Source organism: Hylaeus volcanicus, chromosome 3 (genome assembly GCF_026283585.1).
Source record: "Hylaeus volcanicus isolate JK05 chromosome 3, UHH_iyHylVolc1.0_haploid, whole genome shotgun sequence".
In the NCBI taxonomy this organism is placed as follows: Eukaryota; Metazoa; Arthropoda; class Insecta; order Hymenoptera; family Colletidae; genus Hylaeus; species Hylaeus volcanicus.
This window is the reverse complement of record NC_071978.1, coordinates 16,254,682-16,279,306: the sequence shown is the minus strand read 5'-3', so window position 1 is coordinate 16,279,306 and position 24,625 is coordinate 16,254,682. Positions and strand designations below refer to the sequence as shown.

At 33.0% G+C, this 24,625-nt stretch overlaps 2 protein-coding genes across 4 annotated transcripts in view; one reads left to right on the top strand and one right to left on the bottom strand.

Moving 5' to 3' along the window:
- The window catches only part of LOC128873829 (armadillo repeat-containing protein gudu), a 166,503-nt gene that overhangs the window by 52,845 nt on the left and 89,033 nt on the right, over positions 1-24,625 (bottom strand). The window lies entirely within an intron of this gene.
- The window catches only part of LOC128873831 (uncharacterized), a 95,341-nt gene continuing 79,828 nt past the window's right edge, over positions 9,113-24,625 (top strand). Inside the window, exon 1 of the mRNA XM_054117723.1 lies at positions 9,113-9,457. Coding sequence (XP_053973698.1) covers positions 9,394-9,457 — 64 coding nt within the window. The 5' untranslated portion in view covers positions 9,113-9,393. The remainder of the gene's footprint in view (positions 9,458-24,625) is intronic.

Sequence of the window (24,625 nt, the reverse complement as noted above, 5' to 3'; positions counted from 1 at the left end):
ATAGAAATTTGTACATTAGGAGATTTTACTGTAGTAACAAAAAAATGTTCCGTTACAATTGGCTCTTAGTGCGTCACAAACCAATGAAGGGGTTTTATGAAAAAAAAGATGTCCTGTCGCGGGAAATCATTAAGTACGGTGCAGCCGGTGGCGGTTCGCGATCAGTTAGTCGTGAGATATCCTGTCACTTGATTTTCAATCTCTCCAACTCTTGCGTGTGCGCAGTCTGTAAATTTTTTTCCCTTAATAAGGGAAATCCTTTCTTTCGAGTCAAACTGTCGATTTTTTGTTGTTAACAGAATTTTATGGTGGAACCCTTGAAGAACAACTGTACAAAATTTCAAGTCAACATTCGTGAAATTGACAAAGTTATAGAGCTCGAAGTACAGGTACATATGTTTTTGAGAGGCATGGTGATTCCTTCCTTCTGGAAATATACTCGAAACATTAAACCTGTTTTTCTTGAAACAGTATTTTCGAAGCGAGATGACACGATTTCAGAAAAACTACTGATCCGATTGACTTCAAATTTTGAATTTGTATTAAAAAATGTACCCCCTATCGTCTAACGAACAGGCGTGATAATAAGTTACAAACTTTTTAATGTATTGTTAAAAATTCAAGACATTTTTCCTGAAAATTGGGAGTTTTGAGTTTAACCAGCTGCCATTTCTAGAAAAAAGTTTCTTTTGAATTTCTTTTTCGTTAAACGATAACAATATCCTCATAAAATAAAACGGTTGAATATTTGTTTTCCGTTCATTTCAGCAGCAGAAATTGTGACAGCCATTGACCAATGTTTATTCCGCAGCGTTACGATCAATAGGCTGTAACATTTATATTATTGGTTAAATCTTTCCATACAAATTTGTACACCATACTGAAATAGTAATAAAAGCGTGTGTAAAATTAAAATCTTGCAAAAATGATGAAGAAACCGCCTTTTTGACCTGGAAAAAGCAATTCCTCTTAAGTAGATACTTCTCAAATATTCGATAACGTCACGTTACGTCATCAATTTATTGCCTTGGACGACGTCATCGGGCTACTATCGTATAACGAGAACTGGACCCTGTCTGAGGTCGTCGAGTGTTCTTCTTGCAGTGTTACGTATAAGCACCGTGACACACCCTATCACTCTCTGTTTCTGTCTCCTACAAGGATTGGGTGGGATTAGCACTGTGGGGGCGACAGTGGAACGGGAGGTAAAGCTTCGGAGTAGCCGGAGATAGAATCGTGGATGAATATAGGTGGTTGCTTAGGAAGCTGATTACATCCCCTAAAACTTTTAGCTAACTACTAGGTAAGCATGGAGCACTCGTCGAGGTCGCTTGTGCGAGTAAGATCCCACAGTTGTATGAGTCGCGCGCCAGAAAAAAGCTGTGTTTTTCCGAGAAACAGGAGTGATCTTCCTGTTGAATAATGCCTATGTTCTTGTACGATGATCTCTCCTCTTGAGTAATGCCAACGTTCTTATGCGAAGTTGGACGTTAGTCCGACTGGGTCGTGACGGAGAACCGTTCTCTGGTCCCTAGGACCAATTTAACTAACTAATTAACTAACTCGGTGCGTATACAGGGTATTAAAGAAAAGGGTTTAAGTCTTTAGGGGCTTATAGTATTCATTGAGAGGAGTAAGGAACGCTAAATTACCATAAATTCTAGAACCAATTATCTCGATTTAAGGGGGCATTTCACTGTGAACGCACAAAAAAAAAACATATTTTCACTCATTTTTTTCTCAGGAACTATTGCATAAAATTGAATGAATGTTGTTTCCCCTTAAAGGTATGATTAAGGAAAGTAAATAAAAAAATTTTTTTTTGTAAAAAATATTTCGTCATTTATTTACAAAATAATATGCATGTGTGCAAAAAAAAAAGTTATCCGTTGGCGCAGGTAATTTTGGCTCTCCTGGTAATCTGAAACAGAAAATCGAAAAAGTTTATTAAACTATGTCGTCACACCTATCGTCGGAACCTCCAAGTAGTTGATATTTTGATTTTTACTTACAATTTCACCTGATTTACGGTACAAAAAAAGTGTTTTTTTTTCTCTCTATCACAAGAAACGCTTCCATTTTGTTTATTTTCGACGAAATAAATAAGTGGAGGTTCCGACCATAGGTGTGACGACATAGTTTAATAAACTTTTTCGATTTTCTGTTTCAGATTACCAGGAGAGCCAAAATCACCTGCGCCAGCGGATAACTTTTTTTTTGCACACATGCATATTATTTTGTAAATAAATGACGAAATATTTTTACAAAAAAAAATTTTTTTACTTACTTTCCTTAATCATACCTTTAAGGGGAAACAACATTCATTCCATTTTATGCAATAGTTCCTGAGAAAAAAATGATTGAAAATATGTTTTTTTTTGGCGTTTACAGTGAAATGCCCCCTGAAACTCTATTTATACAAAGACTTCACACAATTAATCAAGTGTTTCGTGTATATGTACATTCTTATTATTTTAATAAAGAAGAATGAATATAGGATACATGAAATATATATATATATATGTATATATTTTATTTAACGAAATGTAATATAAACGCAACAATATCATTTGATTTTTATTTCATATAACAATTAATTGTGGAATGTCAATGTTTTTATTCATAATAGTAGACATGGTAAACTAATAAATGAAATGTTTATTGTTTATTTTTAGCAATTTTTTTGCATTGATATAGCCACGTGAATTATGTCGTTTGTTTTTCGTGGTTGACACGATAACTTGACATTTGTTCCGTTCACAGCGCGATTCCTTACGAGAAAAATTGTTATTCCTTTTTTTTCGACTTATTTTTACATGTAGTATCACCCCATGCTCCATTTTACCAGCCATCCGGCCACACCCTGTACAGCATTTAATTTACTTTTCCGTGTTTACGAAATAGCGATTATAATTATAAACTAAAAATTAAATTCACTTCTGAAGATTTTTAACAAAGGAACAGTTATGTAACGTATATGTTGTTATTTAAGTATTTTTTTTACAAGTCAGTGCAACATACTCGCATTTCCGTGGCAAATATAATCTACTTACAGAGTAAATCCTCTTATCGCATCTCCGTTAGGAATTTCTATTTGACCGCATCAGATTGAATAACGTATTCGTTGTTTCAATTTGCCTGTTAGCTCACCCATAAATGTCCTTAAAAGTTTTATTGTTATAATTGGAAATGCATCCTAAATTACCATTGAGATAGCTAATAATGATCTGCTCGGTAATACAACAGACAAGAGGAATTCGCATGGCATCTTGTAAATGGTTATTGAAACTAGTACTTGTTCAATAATGTATACAATAGATTTTTATTTTTATATTATTTATAAACGTAATGAGTAACATTGCATACAAATGTAACATATTGATAACTGCGATAAGGAAAAAATCAGAATAATAGAAGAGATAAATTATTAACTGGGTAAGACAAGATAAAATAATTTTTGGAGAAAAAATATTAAAACTGCACTAAAAGTATGAAATAATTTCTAGTTAATTTATATGAATACTCACCAGTTCTAGATATAATTGCTGCAAAGTATGAAATAATTTCTATTTCCTTTACATTAAATTATATTAAGTAATATATTAAATTCCTATTTCCTCTATATTAAATTATGTTATCGTAGTCGGCGCAAAATTAAAAATTTTTAATTCCTGCTTGAGTTAGTTTTTGGTGAGGGCGGCAATATTGCTTACAGTTAATGTGTATACTATTTACACGGAAATACTGTCTGAGTATGTTTGAGGCATTCTTTTTTGCGGGAACTGGGAGTGGAAATATTGATTACTGTTAATGTATCAATAAATGTTTAACTTAATCAGACAACAATGGTCTTCGCATTCCTTCAAGATTTTCAAATCCATTCCGTAGGAACAAATTAATTAACATTAAATTCTGAGTATCCGCACATGTATAAATAAAATCACAGGAACTTTTTCTTAATGTATGTCGAAGATGAGGAGAACTAGCGAAAATAAAATTTATAGAATGCGTCAATGCCACGCAAAGAATACTGATCTTATCTAAAAAGATGTTAACTAGAGAATATATTACTTTTTGATGCATTCCTAAACAAAACTTTTTTGTAAAAGTGACGATTTATTCACATTCCATACAAATTCAAATTCAAATACAAGATTTTCAACGATCAAAATGTCTTCTTCAATGCTTAAAATTATTTAACTTTCCGTGATGTATTTATTTGTGTACTTTAATACTAAACGATACTAGTTAATACTAGTTTTTATTTCTCGGTTGCAGCTACTTCATACTAAAGGAATTAATTATTTTTGTTATATAGATATGTGAAAAATCTGGGTAGCGTTTTACATGTGACGGTTGCGAATTGTCGAGGTTCCATCTATTTTGGCGAATTAATCGGAAAGTCTGTTAAAAGCGATGTGCAAGTGATAAAAGAAAGTTTGTTAAAGGTTTACTGCTTCTCTTTTTATTTTTTCAAAAATATATTATTCATTAGTAAGCATGGATAGCACTATTTACTTACAAACAAGATATTCAGTAAATACAATAACAGTAATATTTTATAGCATTATATTACACTTGTTTTTTCATGAAGATAGTCGTTGAATTAAAAGTAATATACTAAAACTATTTTCATACTGGTGATTTATCAATTTCTAAGATTTCATTCAATCAATATTTTTATTTATTACTTATTAGTATTAAGATTTTATTTACAAACTAGAATATTATTACACCACTTATTATCTCCTACTTATGTATTACTTGGTATTTGTAAACGCTTCCCAGTATTTATAAATCAAAACATCGATTTACTAATAAAGTGGATTATTTAATATTTGAGAATAACGGTACAAACAGATTTAATTCGTACTTGTCTTCGAATAACATATTATTGAAGAAAATGATAATCTAAAATCAATAATTTTTTAACTATTTATCTTATCGACTTTAAAACTTACAACAATTTGATTTATTTTTCCAAACAGTAACATAACGATATATTTTGTTTTCAACGCTATGGATGAACTAGAAATTTATTATCGTTTGTTTATCATTCATTCTACTCCCGCTATGTATAAATCAATAACGGGATTCGCTAACAAAATGAATTATTCATTAATCGTGAATAAGGAATGAAATAGAATTAATTCGTCTACCTAATTATGATTTATCCAACGGGGTATCGATGCAATATTCCAGTGTTTCTTAAACAGATGCAATCTCTCCTGAAAAGAAAAAGCATGCTGTATCGGGGAATAAGGAACATACTTCGCATAATAGTTTATTCTTATCATAGGGTCCTGATAATCTAGAATACTAACAAAATGGCGTTTTTTTATCATCATTTTGTTTAAACACTATTGATGATATCTTTTTAAAAATTTCTCTTTTCGTTTAAGAAAACTTCAAGTTCATATGTTATTTCAGAATATTTAATTTCATCAAATTTTGGTTTGTATGATTATTTTTATAATTTTGTAAATATTTTCTATTTTACCATTTTCCGATACTGCTCTTGTGAACAGTAGTAATTAATTTTTTGCGGGCGACCTTTATCTGAAAATCCCGTGATGGTTTTTTAAACACTATTCAATGAAATTAGACGTCATAGTTTTAAACAAATTCGAAAATCTATATGTTAGCTAATCTTTGTTTTGATGCTTATTTCAGTGCATTGTTCTAGTAAAAATTTAACCAAAATGTAGTTTTTTGAGAAATAGTATTCGATTACATTCAAAAATGAAAAATTTAATTCTACCGTGTGGGTAGTTCGTCGAAACGCCAAAGATTCCTCTTTATCGCGAATGTCTGTTGAAAGGTGAGTTTTATGATAGTGCGATCGAAAGCTCGTGTTCCATCGCACAATAGAGCCATGTCGCCATTCAGCCTAAATGCGATAATGATCTCGACTTTAATTTTAAAAAAAAGTATTCAATTATATCTACAAATGACTAGACTGCGGAAGTTTATGCAAATGCATATTTTTATAGGAAATAGTTAAAAGAATGGGACGTAGACAGAAATTTGTTTTCAAATTAGAGTGCTATAAATATATATTTTTTATGTTGCATATTTTGCATATTTGAATTTAAAAACATATCCAATAATACATATATTGCATATGTTATTTATCGTGCTTATGTGAAATATCAATCTCGACAAATTAGTTTCGTCTATCACCATACTTTCGTATCATAATTGTGTAGTGTTTACACAAATACAGGCCATATGATACCACATTTCTGTAACCTTGTGTTGCTAATCGACCGTTAAGTGTGACAGTTTGTATTTCGAATTCGAATACTTCGGTTCAATTATCGCAGTTAATATGATCTCTGTGAAGAAGTGAATATATTTGAGTGCCTTTTAATTCTCTAAAAACGCTAGAAGTTAAAAAAAAAGTAGAAAAGCATTAATGGTAAATTGGATAAAAAACGATTCCAATTTTGTTATTAACGATAACGACAATAATGATAACGATGATAGAAGCATTCATTGCAAAATTTGGAATAAAAATGTGAAGTGTGAAAGGAAATCGCATTTAAACCAACACATAAATACCGGCACACATAAATGTGTGTGAAGTTACCCCCGCACTTTTCGAATTTTTGATTTTTTTAAATTGTGCTACATTGTGCTATATTTGTGCTGAATTGTGCCGTAAATGAGAGATCGATAACATCAATAACAATTAAGAAAAGAAATAAAACCAAAATTATACTAGCCCCGTACTTTTGTCGAAACAAACTTTTTTTTCTATAAAAAGATGCGTACTAACTTCGGGACTGAAAGTGTGCATTTATCATAGAGTTCCCACATTATTGGATCTTTGTCGGCAGCTTCGAACGTAGATAGGAAAGGTGAATAACAAAAGAGGAAGGAACGAGGCAATACTAATGCAAGTATGAAATTTTTATCAACAGATTTATGACATCTTTCTGAATAAAATGAGACGAAACATGATATAATTTGGGTTGTATTTACCATGCATCTTTTTTTAGTTACTGTTGATACATAATAAGTTGTTACAAGTAAACATGTTCCCAATTATGTCGTGTTTAGATTTCCAAAGTGTGCGGAAACAGTAATTACCGATATATTAGACTCCATTGTTTTGTCATTAAACTTTTAGTGTATAACACGTGTTGTCTTTTGCACAACTCTCAAACCCAATCCTATAATACATATATTATTTATCGGTATCACATATTAAAACTATTACAAAATATATTTTCTTATATAACCATTCATTACAGTTGAGAAATATACGTTTTCAATATACGTATTCGCCAAATATTCCGATTCCTAACTTTTGCCAACGCTGCGAAATCTGGCGATCTGACGAGATTTTGTAATTAGGAAAAGTTGTTGTGGTAGTCTAGCACAATCCGGCACAATCAAAGAAAACTCGTAAATATCAAAATTTGTAATCACCATCACCTTCTTTTGTTAATTTTTATTGACCCTCGAGGTAATCTCAATTTTTAACGCACGTGTCTCGTGTATTGCAAGTAGCACAATTTAACACCACTTGCAAAATTCGATTATCTGTCGCTGTTCGCAATTTGTCCGAATATTAAATTTGTTATTCCTTAAAATTCAACATTTCTTATCCGCGAAACGAATACAGATATCGAGTTTCTATCAATGGCACAATGTAGCACAAGTTAGAACGCATCTTCCTATAGAAAAAAAGTTTGTTTCGGCAAAAGTGCGGAGCTAGTATAATTTTGGTTTCATTTCTTTTCTTAATTGTTATTGATGTTATAAATCTCTTATTTACGGCACAATTCAGCACAAATATAACACAATACGGCACAAAAAAGAAAAACTCAAAATTCGAAAAGTGCGGGGCTATCAAAAATTTTGTTTAGTTTTATTTTCTTGAGTACGCTTTGACTTACAGAGTTGCGATTTACGGCACAATTCGGCACAAGCGTAGCGCAATGTAGCACAATTTAAAAAATCAAAAATTCGAAAAGTGCGGGGCTAACTTCACACACATCACACATCAGAGGAAAATCGAAGAAACTGGTAATTCATTGGAAACAGAGGAACGTATAAATAGTATAATACATCTAAAAAGTATTCCTGGTGATTGCGGTGAAAAGATTAGAAAAAAAATGTAAAAGAAGGATTTTCTACATTATCGAAAATTTCTAATATTTTAAATAACGAGGGAATTCAAGGACCAATAAGTGTGCCGGAACAATGTTGTTCTAAATTTAAATACGCACCGATTACTTCGTGTGACGTAGAGCGATCGTTCTCCGCGTATAAATTAATTTTTACAGACAAACGCCACCAACTAACACCATTAAACTTGGAAAAAATGCTCATAATTTATTGTCACGCGAGTTATAATATACCAGAATAATTGTGAAAAGTATTTTATATATGTGTACATAGCGAATATTCTGTAACATACTAATATATTACTTATTATACTACATTTTATTCAAATTTTTCGTGCATATCTTGGATATTTTTCATGCATATTTTGCATATGCATGTTACATATTTATCGTGTATAAACTTCCGCAGTCTACAAATAACAAATTTAATTCTACTTGCGGCCTGTGGAGAGGTGAAATTTGAGAAACACTGAATCGTAAGCAAAAGGAATTTGCGAAACGGCGAGGTATGAGAAACGCTGCATATTCCATGCGATTCATATGACTGTGTGATCGACGGGTACTCGCTCCATCGCACGATAATCAGGCGTGTCGTTACTTCGCCTAAATCCGCTAATTACCAGTACCGTATTGTTCATTGATAATGAAACTCTGCTCATAATTAAATTCCATTCGCAAAAGGTATGTAAGGTCTCGGTAGTCGTTGTTCCAGAGAAGGCTTTCAGTTAATGATCTTGCACGTTGCTTCAAGCAGCTTCAACGAAAGCCGTAATGATACCGGCGCCAGCATGGTGTTCGGTAAAGACAGCGTAATAGAGAAAACATCAAAGATATAGCGAAAGAGAAAGAAGACTGTCTCGCGCCCCACCAAACAAGTCGGTGGCGTGAGCGATCCGCGCACGCGCACTCGGCGCACGCCTCTAAAGCTTCCTACTGCTTCCTACCGCCAAAACGCATTCCCATGAGTCAGTCGTGCACAGCCGGTCGCGTAGTACGGATCGTATGGAACGGTTACGTTGACTGGTCGTGAGTTAAAACTCTTTATCGCGTAGGCCGTAGAGAAACGTGCGTGTGACACACACGTTCATTGCTTTCTACTCTTCTTTCAAGGAAGCACACGGTCACTTTGGACGCGACGAACGCGTGTTCGCGTTTAAAAAACAAACCAATTACTTAGTGCGTGATCGCATTTCGCATCCGTGATTCGTCTAGTGAAGGGGGAATCTGTGAAAGACTTCGTCGACGGACTCTAGAAATGAGAAATCTTGTGGAGAAACAGCTGTCCTGGCTTGCCCTGCTTGTGACTGCGTTCTATTCTTGTGAGTAATTTTATTTTGTTTTAAACGTCCTCGTAGTTTTCCGCGTGGTTTTCAAAGTATCGAATTCGTTTGTTGAGAAAACGTTATTTGTAGTTTGTGCTACGAAGTGCATTCCAAGAATGCACGTTGGGAAAATTAACCCTGTGATGTTTGGTATTGTATCGAAAATGGAAGTGATCTGGAATGACAATTTCTACGGAACGAAAGTGATATTTAGAGGTTAGATTCCTCCTTTCGAACGCAACGTTCGAAATGCTAGGCGAATGCTGGTAGGTAGGCATCGAGGGTTCTATCTTTAGCAGTTTTCGGTCTATTTCTGGCGCGTTGTGCACTTGTGTTTTTAATACCTAACCGTTGGATTGCGTGAGATAAGTGGACTCGATGAATTCGTAGCTCTATTTTCATTTTGTGTAGTATTTGGATGACTAACGATTAACTGACCTACACAGTATTCGTTTGGCCTTGTTTTCATTCAATCAGATGTATCTCGTGCCCGACTCCGTAAGACGTAAACAATCCAGTTTAGGAGTTTCAACATCGTGGTGTGACTATCGCGTATGCCAACGATTTCAATATTACGTCTTGCGTCCCACGACCTGTTCTCTGATGTTTCATTTGTTTTGAAAACCGATCGTAACCAATGAAACTCCTCGTCAAAGGAGAACCGTCGCAAATAATCCGATCAACGTTGTTTTCGATTTTCTTTTCAATTGATGAATTGAACGGAACACGGGACTCGTTTGCGACGAATTGTAATCGATGTCACGCCGTATGTTTAGGAGTTCGGTATTTATCGATTACCTTGTAATAACGTTAACCTAAAGAAAAGTAATCGTGATGATTATAATTAATCAGCGGTCACAAACTGCATTTGCAATGTACAATCATAAATTAGCACTTTGTAATTACTCGATGAAAGGTTACTTCAGTTTCGATTAGAACCAGTAATGCAGTCCAGGCATGCATACTTCTAAAATAATTTTACTTAAAAAACTGTATGAAACAAGATATCTTTTTGACGAGTATTTTATTCCATGAAATAATTTCGATGTAGTAGCATTATTGTTTGGGGACAAATAGGTATTCAAAATCGTAGAAATGTTTTTAGAAACAAGTGATATTAAAAATAGAAATTTATGTAACAAAATTTCTGCTAGGTTATTTAACGACTAAGGATAATGTTACTCGATTCAATATCACTTTCAATATCACTGACATTTTATTTGCAAATGAAGAATACATTGGTTTAATCCGATAAAGATTCATTTAAATGAACATAGTAAAATAATAATATATATTAATATTTATTTTAATCAATTTTCGTCACATGAAATGTTTAATGTTCTTGCACTAAAAACAAATTATACTTGTCGATTTAATCATAGTAAAAGGTGTATTCATCTCGTAATTTGGAGTTAATTACGTCTGACGATTACATTCGCTTCGATTACTTGTACCATTCTTCGGTTATGATTTCGGATTCTTTAGTAATAATCACTATTATTCATGTTTTTTATTACATAGTAATTGCAATCGTTGTGGTTACGGTTGTTCCAACTCGCATACGTTGCTACATGTAGTTACTTCGTTCATTTATCGGCATCAATGGTACTGCGTTACGCCGTCAGAAAACATTGTTTTTCTACTTTTTTCTACGAGGGAACAAGTCGTCATCGCAGACGAATAACAGATCGCGTTGAAAGATTCTAGAATAGTCGTTCGAGAACAACAGAATGCGATCAGGAGATTTTCTCGCGATGCGATACTAAAATAGTGCGTCGCTTACCACGTGGGTGAGTCTCTCCGTTACATCGTACGAGATGACGTCGCGGTCGCTGATTGGCCTACCGGATGGGCGTGCGCCTGGCCTTACCTTCCAACGTATAGCGATGGGACTGACCCGAGGCTTGGTATGTTGGAACAATTCAATTGCCAAGCGTATGTTGCAGAATAAAACGGACAGATAACGCCGCACGTTCGTGACAAATATTCAAGAAAAGAATCGGTGAATTTGTTATATGAGATATCGAAAAAAATGTATTTGTACTGCTAGTTTATTTGCAATAACTCCATGCAAACAAACGATTCGCAAACGAAAACTTTCGATTAATTGTCTGCAACGAACAACGATTACGTGCAAAGTAAGAAGTTTTAATAATTCGTAACACAAAGATAATCCAAGAACTAGGAGAATTTTGAAGTAAAATAAGTACTCGTACACTTACAATTATAGTAGAAAGCTTATCATTTTCTTATTTGTGCATTATAACTGGAATGCGGATATTTATGCATTTATGAGGAGTGTAAACATACAAAACTAGATTACGTTATTGAGTTAAGATTTCTTATAAAAACTAAAAAACTAGTGGACCGAATTAGAACAAAATCTAATCAGCTCTAAGTTAGATTGATACACATCGATTGCATCATCGATCATTTTTATCTCGCTATTAGTTTTTTTTTTTTTTTTAGAAAACGCTAACGAAAAATTTGTTTACATACGTACATACATCAACACACACGCGCGCGCACACAATTTGTTAAAAATAGGCTAAAATTACTCCAATGACGTTGAAACATGGAGATCTGCTAAAAAATCGATTTTTCATTTTAGGGGCAAATACAATAACTTCCCTATAAATCGGGAAGTTAAATATACAAGGATGTATACAAATACATAAATATATAAAAAATAAAATTACAACAATATTATAACATTTAGAAGACAAAACATACTTTACTTTAATATAAGTATTATTATGTATTATTAGATTGAGAATACTTATGCATTTGTCATAAATGTAAATATACAAAAATATACGGGGATGTGTACATTGTGTACAGATATATTAAATGTAAGAAATTGAAATACACATTACCAAATTTCGAAAACAGTACACTTTGATTTACGTTTCTGTTCTTCATTTGTGTATATACAAATATAAATTTGTATAAACGTTCGCAATCAAATTATAACTAATATTTAGTATGTATTACCTTTTACCTTTAATAATGGCTTCTAATCTTGCCATAGATCTTCATCACTTTCTGGGTTGCATCTTTTACTTTTGCATTTTTTTTGCTATTCTTCTCGTATCATTCGTAAATCCATGTCTAATAGATTATAAATATTCTATCGGATTAATATCCGAAGACTGTGATGGTGTAATTAATTGCTTGGAAATATACGATAACCACTTCTTCGTTTTCTTACCGGTGTGCTTCGGGTCGTTGTCTCGTTGAGAATAATAATTTTCATTCAGACACGATTTGGCTGCACATTCTTGTAAATTATTACGTAACATATCAATATATTTTCCACATCGCCGTGTTTCAAAATTGATGTACAATTCTTTAGTTGTAGCTCAGTATTGGGTTTCTTTTACACGAAGTTCTTTCCATCTGACAACGAGCCAAAAATATTTACCCTTTGCAGTCGGGTCATTTCGTTTCAGCATGTGTAAACAAGAATCACGTCGTTCTAAACAATCTAACTTGAAAAGCATGACATTTATTGAAATAGTACTTGACCTATGAATCTTTAGACATTGAGAACCATGTATATGCCAAAAATCAAAATGTTACACTATTCTATATCATTTGATACTGTTCTAATTAATGGTAATGTGTGAAACGGTCACTAAAATGCATTGAAAGTTCCTATCTTCTAGGTTATAATCTTAGACTTCCTTGTTTATTTTCATAAATTATGTTCATATCAATTATGTTCATTCACTTTTGTTGTTTGCTGGACCGAGTGCAAAGGATGAAACTTATTTTCATCTGAGACGATAATCCGGTTTCTAAAAGTCGCAGTTATGCCATACATTTCTGCAAAATGCAAAATGTTTTTTGACATTTTGGAGCACACAATCTTCCTTGATGTTGACGTGATTTCGTTGCAAAATGTTCGAGCACTTACAAATTAATTTTTTGTTGCATTACCTAGATATAAAGTTATTTAAATAAAAATGGAATAAAGATACTTAATCTTTATTCAACGTAAATATTTTGATTTATGAATAAAGATAAAGATATTATTCGACTAATAATAGATACAAATTTGTTATATTCTATGCGATATTTGATATTCGACATTTTTGTTTAGATATTGCCCGTCTCTGTCCGACGTTTAATTATGAATACCATCGATCGATCTGTTCATGGCTTATTTTTTGTAATTTTCTCTTTTTTATACTTTTTCATATTTAGTTTTTTACCAACGTTTCTATAACTTTCTCACATTTCCGAAGAAGAATAATATTGATAATTTACTTTTCTTCGTTGGCATGATTCCTGCACACAGTTCGAAGATGTACTGGCCCAGAATAGACAGTTGTTTATATTTTAGTCAGTATCGCGATAATGCGTACATACTTACAAAATTTATCAGTAAAATCAAAAGTGTGTGAATACTTTGTTGGCTCCTATATTCTCTAATTATTTTTGTGTTATGCATCATTGATAATTCGTAATTTGCACATAATTGCTGTTCACAGACTATTAATTGAAATAAGTTTTGTTTGCATAACTCTTGTCTGTATAAAGTTATTGCAAAAAAATAGGTGTACAAATACTTTTTAGATCTACTGTAGCTTGTTCGTAAAAATATGTTTAACTCTGCGCTCATCGACATTTTCGGTAGAGCGTATTAGGAATTCCAGACGTCTTCGTGAATATTTGACGAACTTATTACGGCTAACGTAAAATGATTTTATACGCAAATTAACATCTTATATTTTTGATGCATAGTACCTAAAGTAAAAATAAAGCTCACATAGGATAGATTATATTAAATTCTCTGCGTATCTAGGTATAAGTACATACATTAGGTATATAAGTTATGTTGATGATAAGCCTTGAATTATTGTTAACATAATGTCTGTTTTGCATTCAACATCTCAAGAACAGACGTTACACTGAATAATACTTAATCAAGTTGTTAGACATAAAATGTACACAAAATATCTTCGAAATTTATATTTAATGTACACTTCTTTTTTGACGTTAGTGTTTTCGAATAATTACCTACCACTCCCAGAATGTTTGTACAATGTGCAAGTAGTTGTCGAATATATTAACGTTCTATTCCAATTAAGATAGTGAAGTTGACATTTAAAGTTTACCTGCGAGAGGATTAATCAATTAGTCCGATTTGTGAAGTTTATTACGCATTTCGGTTCCGTATTAAAGTTTGATGGACTCCACATTTCATACTAGCTCTCGCTTTAAATTAATCGCGACGCAACATTTATTCAAATCTAGTCGATCGTTATCATAGTGTATTATTTATGTGTTTAACATTTTACTACTCTATTTGGTGTTCATAATTTCATCAAAATTGACGTATTACGTTGAATAAAGTTTCTTGTGTGTTAAGGGTTTTCCAAAGGGAGCCATTCTGGATTTTGTTTTTTATTAACAAAATACGTCTATTAACGTAGTCGTAGTAGACATATTAATACTTTAACGATTGGTAAATTATGATCGATACGATGGTAAATTATATCGATTATGACAAATTTAATTATGTAAAATATATTTTCATCAAAAGAATGGGACATTATTAGAAAAGTAATATAAAACAAGGGAAAAACAAGTAAATTACTTATGGATCGATGATGTAATGAAATTCTGTATGATGTATGATTTTAGTCCTGGATCTTTAGTCCAAACATCAAATGATCTGAACGTCAAGTCGAGCAAAAACTTCAGATAAATACGTGGTTATAAGAATTATTTTGACAATTATGATAAGGACAATGCTTTTAATTGAAGAGTCGCTTCCTTTTTATAAAGATTTTTGCCAAGCCCCTTGCAAACTGTAGAGCCGCCACTGCATGTGAATTGTAAAACATTAACCGTGTTGGTTTGCTTGAATCGGTCTCGGTTCCGTCACTATTAGTTCAAAGGAACTCTGGTACGAAAAATGGCGTCAAGGATTTCTCGAATCCGCGACGAAGAGGGTCGCATTCAGGCATCAAAAACATTCACGGGTTCGTTTTCTCTGTCGATCGTTCTCTTACGAGGAGAGCCGGTTTCTTGCAGCGCATTCCACTGGGTTTAAGTTCTCCTTTCGTAACCGGCTGCGTAGGTACGCGCGCAGCCAAGATAGACGGACGTCCGGTCATCAGTCTCTTTCTTCTTCCGCAGGGACTCGCTATTCCTGGAATGCGAAATGGCATCACGCGATTTTTTGTCTTGCTTCTCTCGCCACGTTTGTTTTTCGTCGATACACTTGCTCCAATTACGGAATTTTATCCCCTTTATGGCGCCCAACCATCCCCGTCCATTCCTAGAACTAATCGCGGGGTTAGCGATGACTCCACCGTTTGCGATGCAGGTATCGAGGAAAAAACAATAAAATTCTGTATACTTTGTATTTTCTATTTGAAGTCTGTTTGAGAAACACGTGTGCGACGTAACTCGAACATCATTTCAGGGGGCATACGGGTAAAAAGGTTGAGTAACATGTTTTTTGACTGATTATAATATTCAATGATGTAATCTTGTTCGTGGTTTATCAATTTATTCATAAATATAGCATTATTTCTTTAAAATGGTAACATTAATAGTTTTATTTCGAAATGAACCACTTGAAAAAACACACATAATTCTTTAACATTTTCTCCAATAACTACAAATCTGCAATCACGTATAGATATAAAGTCACTGATGTAGAAAACAATGTATGACCCCATTGAAAGAAAAAAAGTATTAATGACCTTCATACGTCCTGTATGTGTTCATCTATATAAAATCTAATAATATCAGAATGAGTCCCACTCGAAACCATTACATTCTATCTGAATCATTCTGCGTTATGCATAATAATATTAACGTAAATCGAGGTGGTATTATCTGGTAGACCACCCTCTATATGTATAGAGATGTTTAAATGTCTTTCTGCTAATAGCTTTTATTTGACTAATAATCTGTCAGTATCACGCGCTGACAACTGTTTAACGTTACGCGTGACCAAATCGTCATTTCCATTCTGACACAAAAAACTTACTTTTGAAATTGTTGAGCAATTTTTTCTACTAAAAAAAAAATAATGGATCTTAGGCACTGGAATAGAGAACAATTTGAAATATAATAAAAATTAGATACAAGATGATGCAGAATTGAAAAATTAAAACAGACTGTACGCGTATATGGCTGACTACCGAGTCAAATTATACAGCGTATTCCATGTAACCGTTGGAAGTACGTTATCTTTACCTGTATTTATATTGGTATTCTAATGTCACATCGATAACATACATCTTCCTTTCCTCATTATAGAATGCTAATATCTGTATATATTTTAAACACTAACAATTTTGACTGATGGTCTACATCTTCTTCTGTACGTCCCACATATTAATTAATCGGTTTATAAATTACTTCTGTATTGTTCTTTGTTAGTTATTATGTAATTAGCATTATCTGCAAGTCCTCAAACGCAACCTTCTTCTTTTTGTGGTGTTATTTAATCGTAGGTGTGTGCCACGAAGAGAAGTATCATGTAACAAATGAGAAGTAAAACTATTTCATCTCAAAAGAAAAATATAATTGATTATCTTCTGCTACTTCTAAAAGAAGTAGAATAAAAAGTGATGAGTATGTTATAAGTAGACTGCGGATTTTATGCATTTATTATCTACACTAATATGGGAAATATACAAAATGTAGATGCAATACATTCTGTTAATTAATATGATGATATTAATATTTTGTTTCGTATAATTCACTTCATAATATTCGTTGTGCATGTAGTTTTTTTGTTATGTTCGGTATACAGTATATTTATCATATTCTCTTGTTAGCATAAATGCGTAAAATCCAGTTATAAGTGGATTTAGTTATAAGTGGATAGTAATGTTTATAAAACAACAGAAATATTGTAGAATCTTGAATTTAATAAGATACGTGATGCTACTTCTCAGAAATTGAGCGTCGCACGTTTTAATGTTTCTACTACAGTTGGAGCGAGTATTTTTAATATGAATGAAATACTATGGTAAACATTAACTTAATTCTAATAAATTAAAGGATATGCTTTTTTAATACTTTAATTAATCAAAAGAATCTCAAGCAAGAATGGTATCGATGATAAGGAATCTGTATGGATCAAACCTCCGACTTTCATTTTTAATCAAACTCATGGTTCGTGGTAATTAGAGAAGACTCGAGTATCGATTTTTGCAGTTCCGTTTCTATGTGAAACTTACAGACGTATTTGTGTTACGGTTCATTGTGCGGATATTTTGCATAATTTACTCGTTTTACAAGTTCGACCACGAGTCGTTTAACTCGCGACTAGTAAGAGACTCTTTGAAAAAAAGAATGGTAGTCGGGTGAATATTTAAAAGGTTTCTTTGAAAGTACGCTATAATTGCTTCCGTCTGTGTTATACAAATCAATTCGAAGATGAAAGGAAGCGCCAACCAGTTAAAAAATAACGAATAAAGTGTAATAAAAAATAAACTCCCTAAGTGTACTATCATCGGTTTTCTTCGATTCGTTTCACTCCTTACATCTTCACTGAACTGGTTCAATCTGTCTACCTCGAGGAAGTTTTTTTCCCTGATACATTACTAAATTACTTTCGTTTCTCTTAACACATTCACGCCGGTGCTGCTATTTGTGTTTCTCGCCGTGGGGTGCGGGCGGCGCGGTGGTACATGCCGGCGTGAACGTGTTAAAGAGTTCATCGCTTAAATAGTCGTCGAAAGATTATATTAAATACCATTTGCACTAGGAGGATCCTTCGATATCAGCGACTAGCAATTTGTAGGCAATATCGTCGTGCAGCTTTTGAAAATTATGTCTTCCTTTTTCCTTATAAAAATTTTACAAAACAGTGTTGAAAGAATTCTTGGGCAGTTCTCGTGATTAGATGCTGAAGGGTTATTTTGGGTTTTTCTTTGTAGAAGAGGAGCTGAATTTATAGAGAAAATATTGCTTCGTACTTCGTGTAGTTTAAAGGAGGAGTTTGTTGACCAATTGGGATTCTATATATTTAAAATTTATTAGCAATATATTTTTGTGCCTCTTCGGCTGGAATTTCTAGATCCTTTAACACTACATAGTTGTCTCATATATTATACGCCAAGATCTGATTATTTGAATCTCCATCACGTATCACTAGGTACATTTCGGAGGTTGTAAAATTTATAATGGAGATTATTAAAGAATGAGAGTTGTAGTGATTGTAATTATTTATTGTAAATAAATCCGAAATTTATGGATTGTGTTCGATATTTTCTAATGCAAATAAGATAGTGTAAATTTGGCATTTTTTCGGAGCTTCTTGCTTTCAATTTAGTTTGTGTTGCCATAAGTTTTAATCAAGTTTACAAAGAGTTGCTTCTGAAAATTTACAAAGTAAATCAAAGTAAATCGAGTGCAAGAGGTTGATAGTAGTAAAATGTCGATAACAAACGAAAGCAGGATCCCTTTGGCCGAAATAGGTAGGGATAAATCAAAGTGCGAAGAATTGAATCATGTTGAAAGGTTTCTTTGATAAATCGTTCATTAGTAAAGATATTGGAATAGGTCAGCATACCTGACCAATATTCCATGTTGTACGCTACTTTTGTCCGACTTCGTTCTTTTCAGATCCTCAATTATGCCGGTGATGGCATAACCTCTTTTACTAGCGACCCAGATAATAGGGAATAATATTAGCTCTAGGTTTTACTTCTTTTGATTATAGGAGAAAATTTCATTTAAGGCAACAAAAGTTCTTTCCTTGTATATAGTACTTACAATTATTCTACATTTTAATCTTGCTTCAGGTTCTTTTCAGCTATCTAAATTGAATTTCTTGCTAATACCAGAAAACGAACGATCTAATAATATTGCTGGGTAAATTAAAATAGCACATCAACTTTTTCGCCATTACAAAATTTCATTTGTACTTTTATCTGCCTGGTAATTACACACAAACACCGAAGGTTATTTCAAAGGTATCGAAGGTATCATGATAGATGTTCGTGTTGATAAACACTGTCACGTAAATATCGCTGTTCTGCGGAAATCTGTGATAAGGTTGATCAAATCTCCTACTTGATATTATACGAAGAAAATGTTCAAGTATTAAAGTGAAATTATTCGTTATCTAATTAGGTTTAGAGCTAATAAAAGTCGATACTTTTTCATTCGGAATTTGATACTCTACTATATTTTTGTATGAAAAGTATAGTATTCTGTATAAAAAACCAAAAAATCTCTATCTGTAAAAAATTAACGCACTACATAGTGGGTCCTTATAAACCATGCAATTTTTGTATATAACATTTTTTCGTGCAACGCATATTTTGGAAGTTATAGAGGTGCACACGTAGCGTGAACCATCCTGTATAAACACTTGTACGTTTATATACATGTAGTAATGTATCAGTAAATAATATACAGTGGGTGCAGAAAGTATTCGTACACCGATCATTTTCCAAAAAACTACGTGAAATTGTAATTTATTAACTTATTTTTTATTATCAATGATATTCTACATACTCTTGGAAATTTCTAGAATAGACACAGTACAAAAAAATTAGTTATTTATATAAAGTAACGAAATTTAAATTAACTAAATGTTGACGTTATTCGCGATGGGATTTTCTTCCATTTCCCTATTTACTGGAAATTTCATGCTTTCTAATTTGTACGAAGCAATAAACTGATGTGTTTATGTTACAAACTCAACTGTAAACAGTTCGTCAATAAGAACAGTACAAATACTTGCTTCTATATTTCTACCGATTTTTCGTATTTTCTTGTTAATTTCGCAAAACTATATAAACTAATAATTGTTGTTTGGACTATATCTATCTTAGAGATTTCCGAGAATATGTAAAATATCATTGATTATAAAAAAAGAAGTTAAGAAACTACAATTTCACACAAAACTTTTTGAGAAATTGATCGGTGTACGAATACATTCTACACTCACTGTTGTTCATAAATCGTTTATATAATAGAACGTTCACATAACAGAGGTTCTACTGTACTTGTAACCAGCAGCCACAAGGTGACTGAAAGTTTTGCGTGTATTAACATTCTTTTTTAAATCTACCAAATTGAAATATTGTTTTCATTTATTTTTGTTCAATATATTAGTATAAAATTTGACTTATTCGTGACCGAAGGCCTGAGATAAGGATGCGAGAACGACGTCCATTCGGTGCTGCCAAGCCAGCATTCGAATTTTTCTGTATTTCTAGCGATTTTTTGTTTACATTCGACCGGTTCACAATCAACGCTCATCGAGAATTCCCTTGCGAACGTGAAAAACAGTAAAATCGAAACTGCGTGGCATTCGATCTCTTGATTTCGACAGGCACCGATTGTTCATCGCTGTTTCTATTCGTTTCTTTTGTTTCGATTGATCAGGAATTTCGAATCGTATGGCTGGTAAGTCCTCTGGGGATGTTCGTATTTGGTGTATCTTGCCAGTGTTAATTAACCTAACGATACTCCTAGACGTAGGAAACTACATACTAAAAAATTCGTACAGTCCGTGCCGCGACTTGTGAGATTCGAATTCTCAATGCAGAAATGAAAAAAATTCATACGTGGGCTAAAGTTTCGAGTAACGAAGTAGATACGAATAACTTTTTGTTTGTTACTCGTTTAATAAAAATTTGTTGCTCTGTTTTCGTAAAATAGAATGATTAACAATTAGTCGTAGTTAACTGTAAAATATATAATTTAGTAGGTACTCTGAGTGATGGCATTTATAAACCGTATAATAAACATATATTAAACAAAATAATATAAAAATGTAACTTACAAAATTAAGCACAGAATTCTAAAAATTCATCGAAGATGATATTGGGACAAATTACGTAGTTCCGAGGTGTTGAATATATCATAAACTAAAATACTTATAAGATATACATTGTCATATCTTTAAAATAATATGTCCTTCTGGAAGGCAGTTAAACGTTAAGTAGAGGAGTTCTGAATAACAATTAATTAGCGTTACGTCTACAAATCTACTTTACGAACAGTTTTCTGGTTGCTTATTCAAATTCGGATAAGTGTAATTTAAATTATGGATTGAAATACTACAAAATAAATAAATAGAAATTTATCTGTTTAATCGAACGAATATCACGAATTAATTTCATGTTAGTTTCAATCGTATCTATTATTGGAATAAAATGGTACAGCGGCGTTTTGACTTACAGTTTGAACGATAATTAATTCACCACTCTCGTAAATCGAGTTGTTCCATCGGTTAAACTCTGGGCATAACTAAAAGTGCATGAAATTCAATCATTTAAAGCCTGAACCGGTGGACGGGAGTTAAAATTACCCACATTATTCTTTCAAAGCGTCTCATCTGAATGGTTATAATAGTCGTCTGCTTCGAACTTTGGTGCTTTATCTTCGGAGTACTGTTAAACTTCAGACCAAATACCAAAAAAAAAAAAAAATGAATTTACTCTTTGCTACCCAGTTGATTTTGCACTATAAGTTTCCGTAACAAGCTGATCTGGAATTAACGTCATATTTAACTGTTCGCGAACGGTGTCTGTTGTCTGGCTGAATATTCAAGACGATGTGTTTTTAATATTTTGGCAATAATAATTCGACTTTTGCATGTACAGCGTCGAAACACTTAAATTTTGTTTAAATTTTACGAGGTTCTGGTTAAGTATTGGCAGAGGTCACATTTTATGTCAAGAGTTGATTAAAAAAATAATTACATTTGCTATGATATTTTTCTATTCGTGGGACATTGGGGCCATTAAAATTTTGAAAAATTTTGATTAGGCGCTAGAAAGATATTGTAAATTTCTTTTGCGTGTACCGTAACAAGAATTATTTCAAAGACCAAAGAATGTCTAGTTTAATAAAAACTAATGATTGAAAGTTAATTAAATTTGTTATGATATTTTTTATACGCAGGAAATTGGCGTTTATTAAATTTTTGAAAAACTTTGATAAGACTTTAGGAAGATATTGTAGATTTGTTTCGCATATACTGTATCAAGAGTTATGCCGAAAACTACAGGATGTTTAATTTTCAACTTTTCAATGTGAATTAAACGTGGTACACAGAGTGTCCCAAAAATGTTATAACACCTTGAAAGGAGTGGTTCGGGAGGTGATTTGAAACAACTTTTTCCTTAGCGAAAATGTTATCCGAGGCTTCGTTGAGGAGATATTAACGGAAAACACTGACCAATCAGAGCGCGAATATGCCGATGGAGCGCTCGCGGTAGCGTATGAGCGCGGCCGCCTAGTCGCTCCCACGGTATACGCGCGCTCTGATTGGTCGGGGTTTTCTGTTAATATCTCCTTAACGAAGCCTCGGACAACATTTTCGCTAAGGAAAAAGTTGTTTCAAATCACCTCTCGAATCACCCCTTTCAAGGTGTTACAACATTTTTGGGACACCCTGTATAAATACATATATGGTACCTCGACGGAATAGTCTGGTGTGATTTCACGGACTCGTTTTTTGAAAGCACGGTTTAGCTACGTATGCTTTTCCAATTTGTTGAAAACACGTTCGCGTAACGAGCTATTATCTTTCACGGACGGATTTGCAATTTGCTCGATGAAAAGCTCAGCCGATGTTGGGTTCCCCTGCGCTCACGATGGCTTTATCTTCATTATGTAGTCATTAAATACATACTGGCACGTTTTGAAGTATGGATTCCGCTGATGCGGAACTGACAACGCACGATGACAGCGTTATCGCCGTCGTTTTGTCTACGGCGGCGAAGATAACAGCCGTCGGCTGCACGCCGGACATTGTCGCTGACCTGGACGATGACACTCGTGACCGACATTACACGATTAATGAGAATAATGATTTTAATTATATTTGATCATCCGATAACGTGATGAGATTTTTTGGTATTTATTCGTTTACAGTAGAACCTCGATTATTGCAGGAAATCGTGCTTGGAAACTCTTGCAATAACGGAGGTTCCTACAATAATCAAGGTAACCAATCCAACGAGTGACAACTCTACACAGAATCTCCCACTAATACCCTATCCTCCCTTGTTGATTAACACTTTATCCACCGGGCTATTTAGAAACAGTCTTTAATTCAAACATGAATTGTCTACAGTAGCATATGCCAATCTAGGCTGACAATCATTTCTCCATACTGTTACTAGGTACATTGAAAGCAAAGTCTGTTTCCAAACACTGAACATTGTAAGTAGATAGCCATCAACACAGTAAATAAATTCGAAAAGCTAAATACTGCAATTAAAAAGCCTTTAAATAGGCTCCCGGTAAATAAAGTGTTAACGACCATCCCCTCTACTTGTCGACACCATGCAATGATCGAGGCTTTCGTGCAATAATCAAGGGATGAATAATCGAAGCTCTACTGTATTTATTCTACGAGTAGACACCCTTTAATACAATGGTAAGTAATTATGGATGGACAACTGTTGGTGTAATGGTAAATAATTACGCTAAGGCATACGAGTATTTAACAATCAACAAAAGATGTACTCACACTAAGCGAAACTATGTATGTGCGAAGAGAATGACGCATGAATAAATACGCAACATTGCTCATAATTTACATTACGCGTAAATTGACACGTTGACTTACACATTACCCATTTCTGGGTAACGTTTCCATTTATACGGTTAGAGGCGAAGTTACTTAATATTTCTAGGAATATTCTATAGAAGTAAATAGATATAATAGATAATAATAGATTAGAGTTATCGGAAGGAAACTTTATTGGTATGAAGTTGAAAGTTAAAGTTGTAAAGTTATTTTACCTTTTAAAATAAACTTATTTTTCAAATTTTACAATACAAATTACTCTAAATCTTACATAATTAATTCAAATAATAATTTTATACTAAATTTTTTCATTTAAATAAAATTTAAATAAATTTTAAATCAAATTACCGTGCCTGAAATAATTTATTTAAATAGAGCTTGTATAGTTAATTTTACCTCTTAGATATTCAATTTTTGCAATAAATTATGGTACTATAAATAGTTATATTTCAAAATTTAAGATTCACGCAAATTTATCAATAAATTACTTGAACCTTAATAATTCATTCAAATAATATTATAATTTCATAAGTGGTCCGTGTAGCTGCATATACGTCGAAGTTTCATGTCGTTATATTATTTAATAGAATTGTAATAGAATTATATTATGTATTATAGAGTTGTATAGA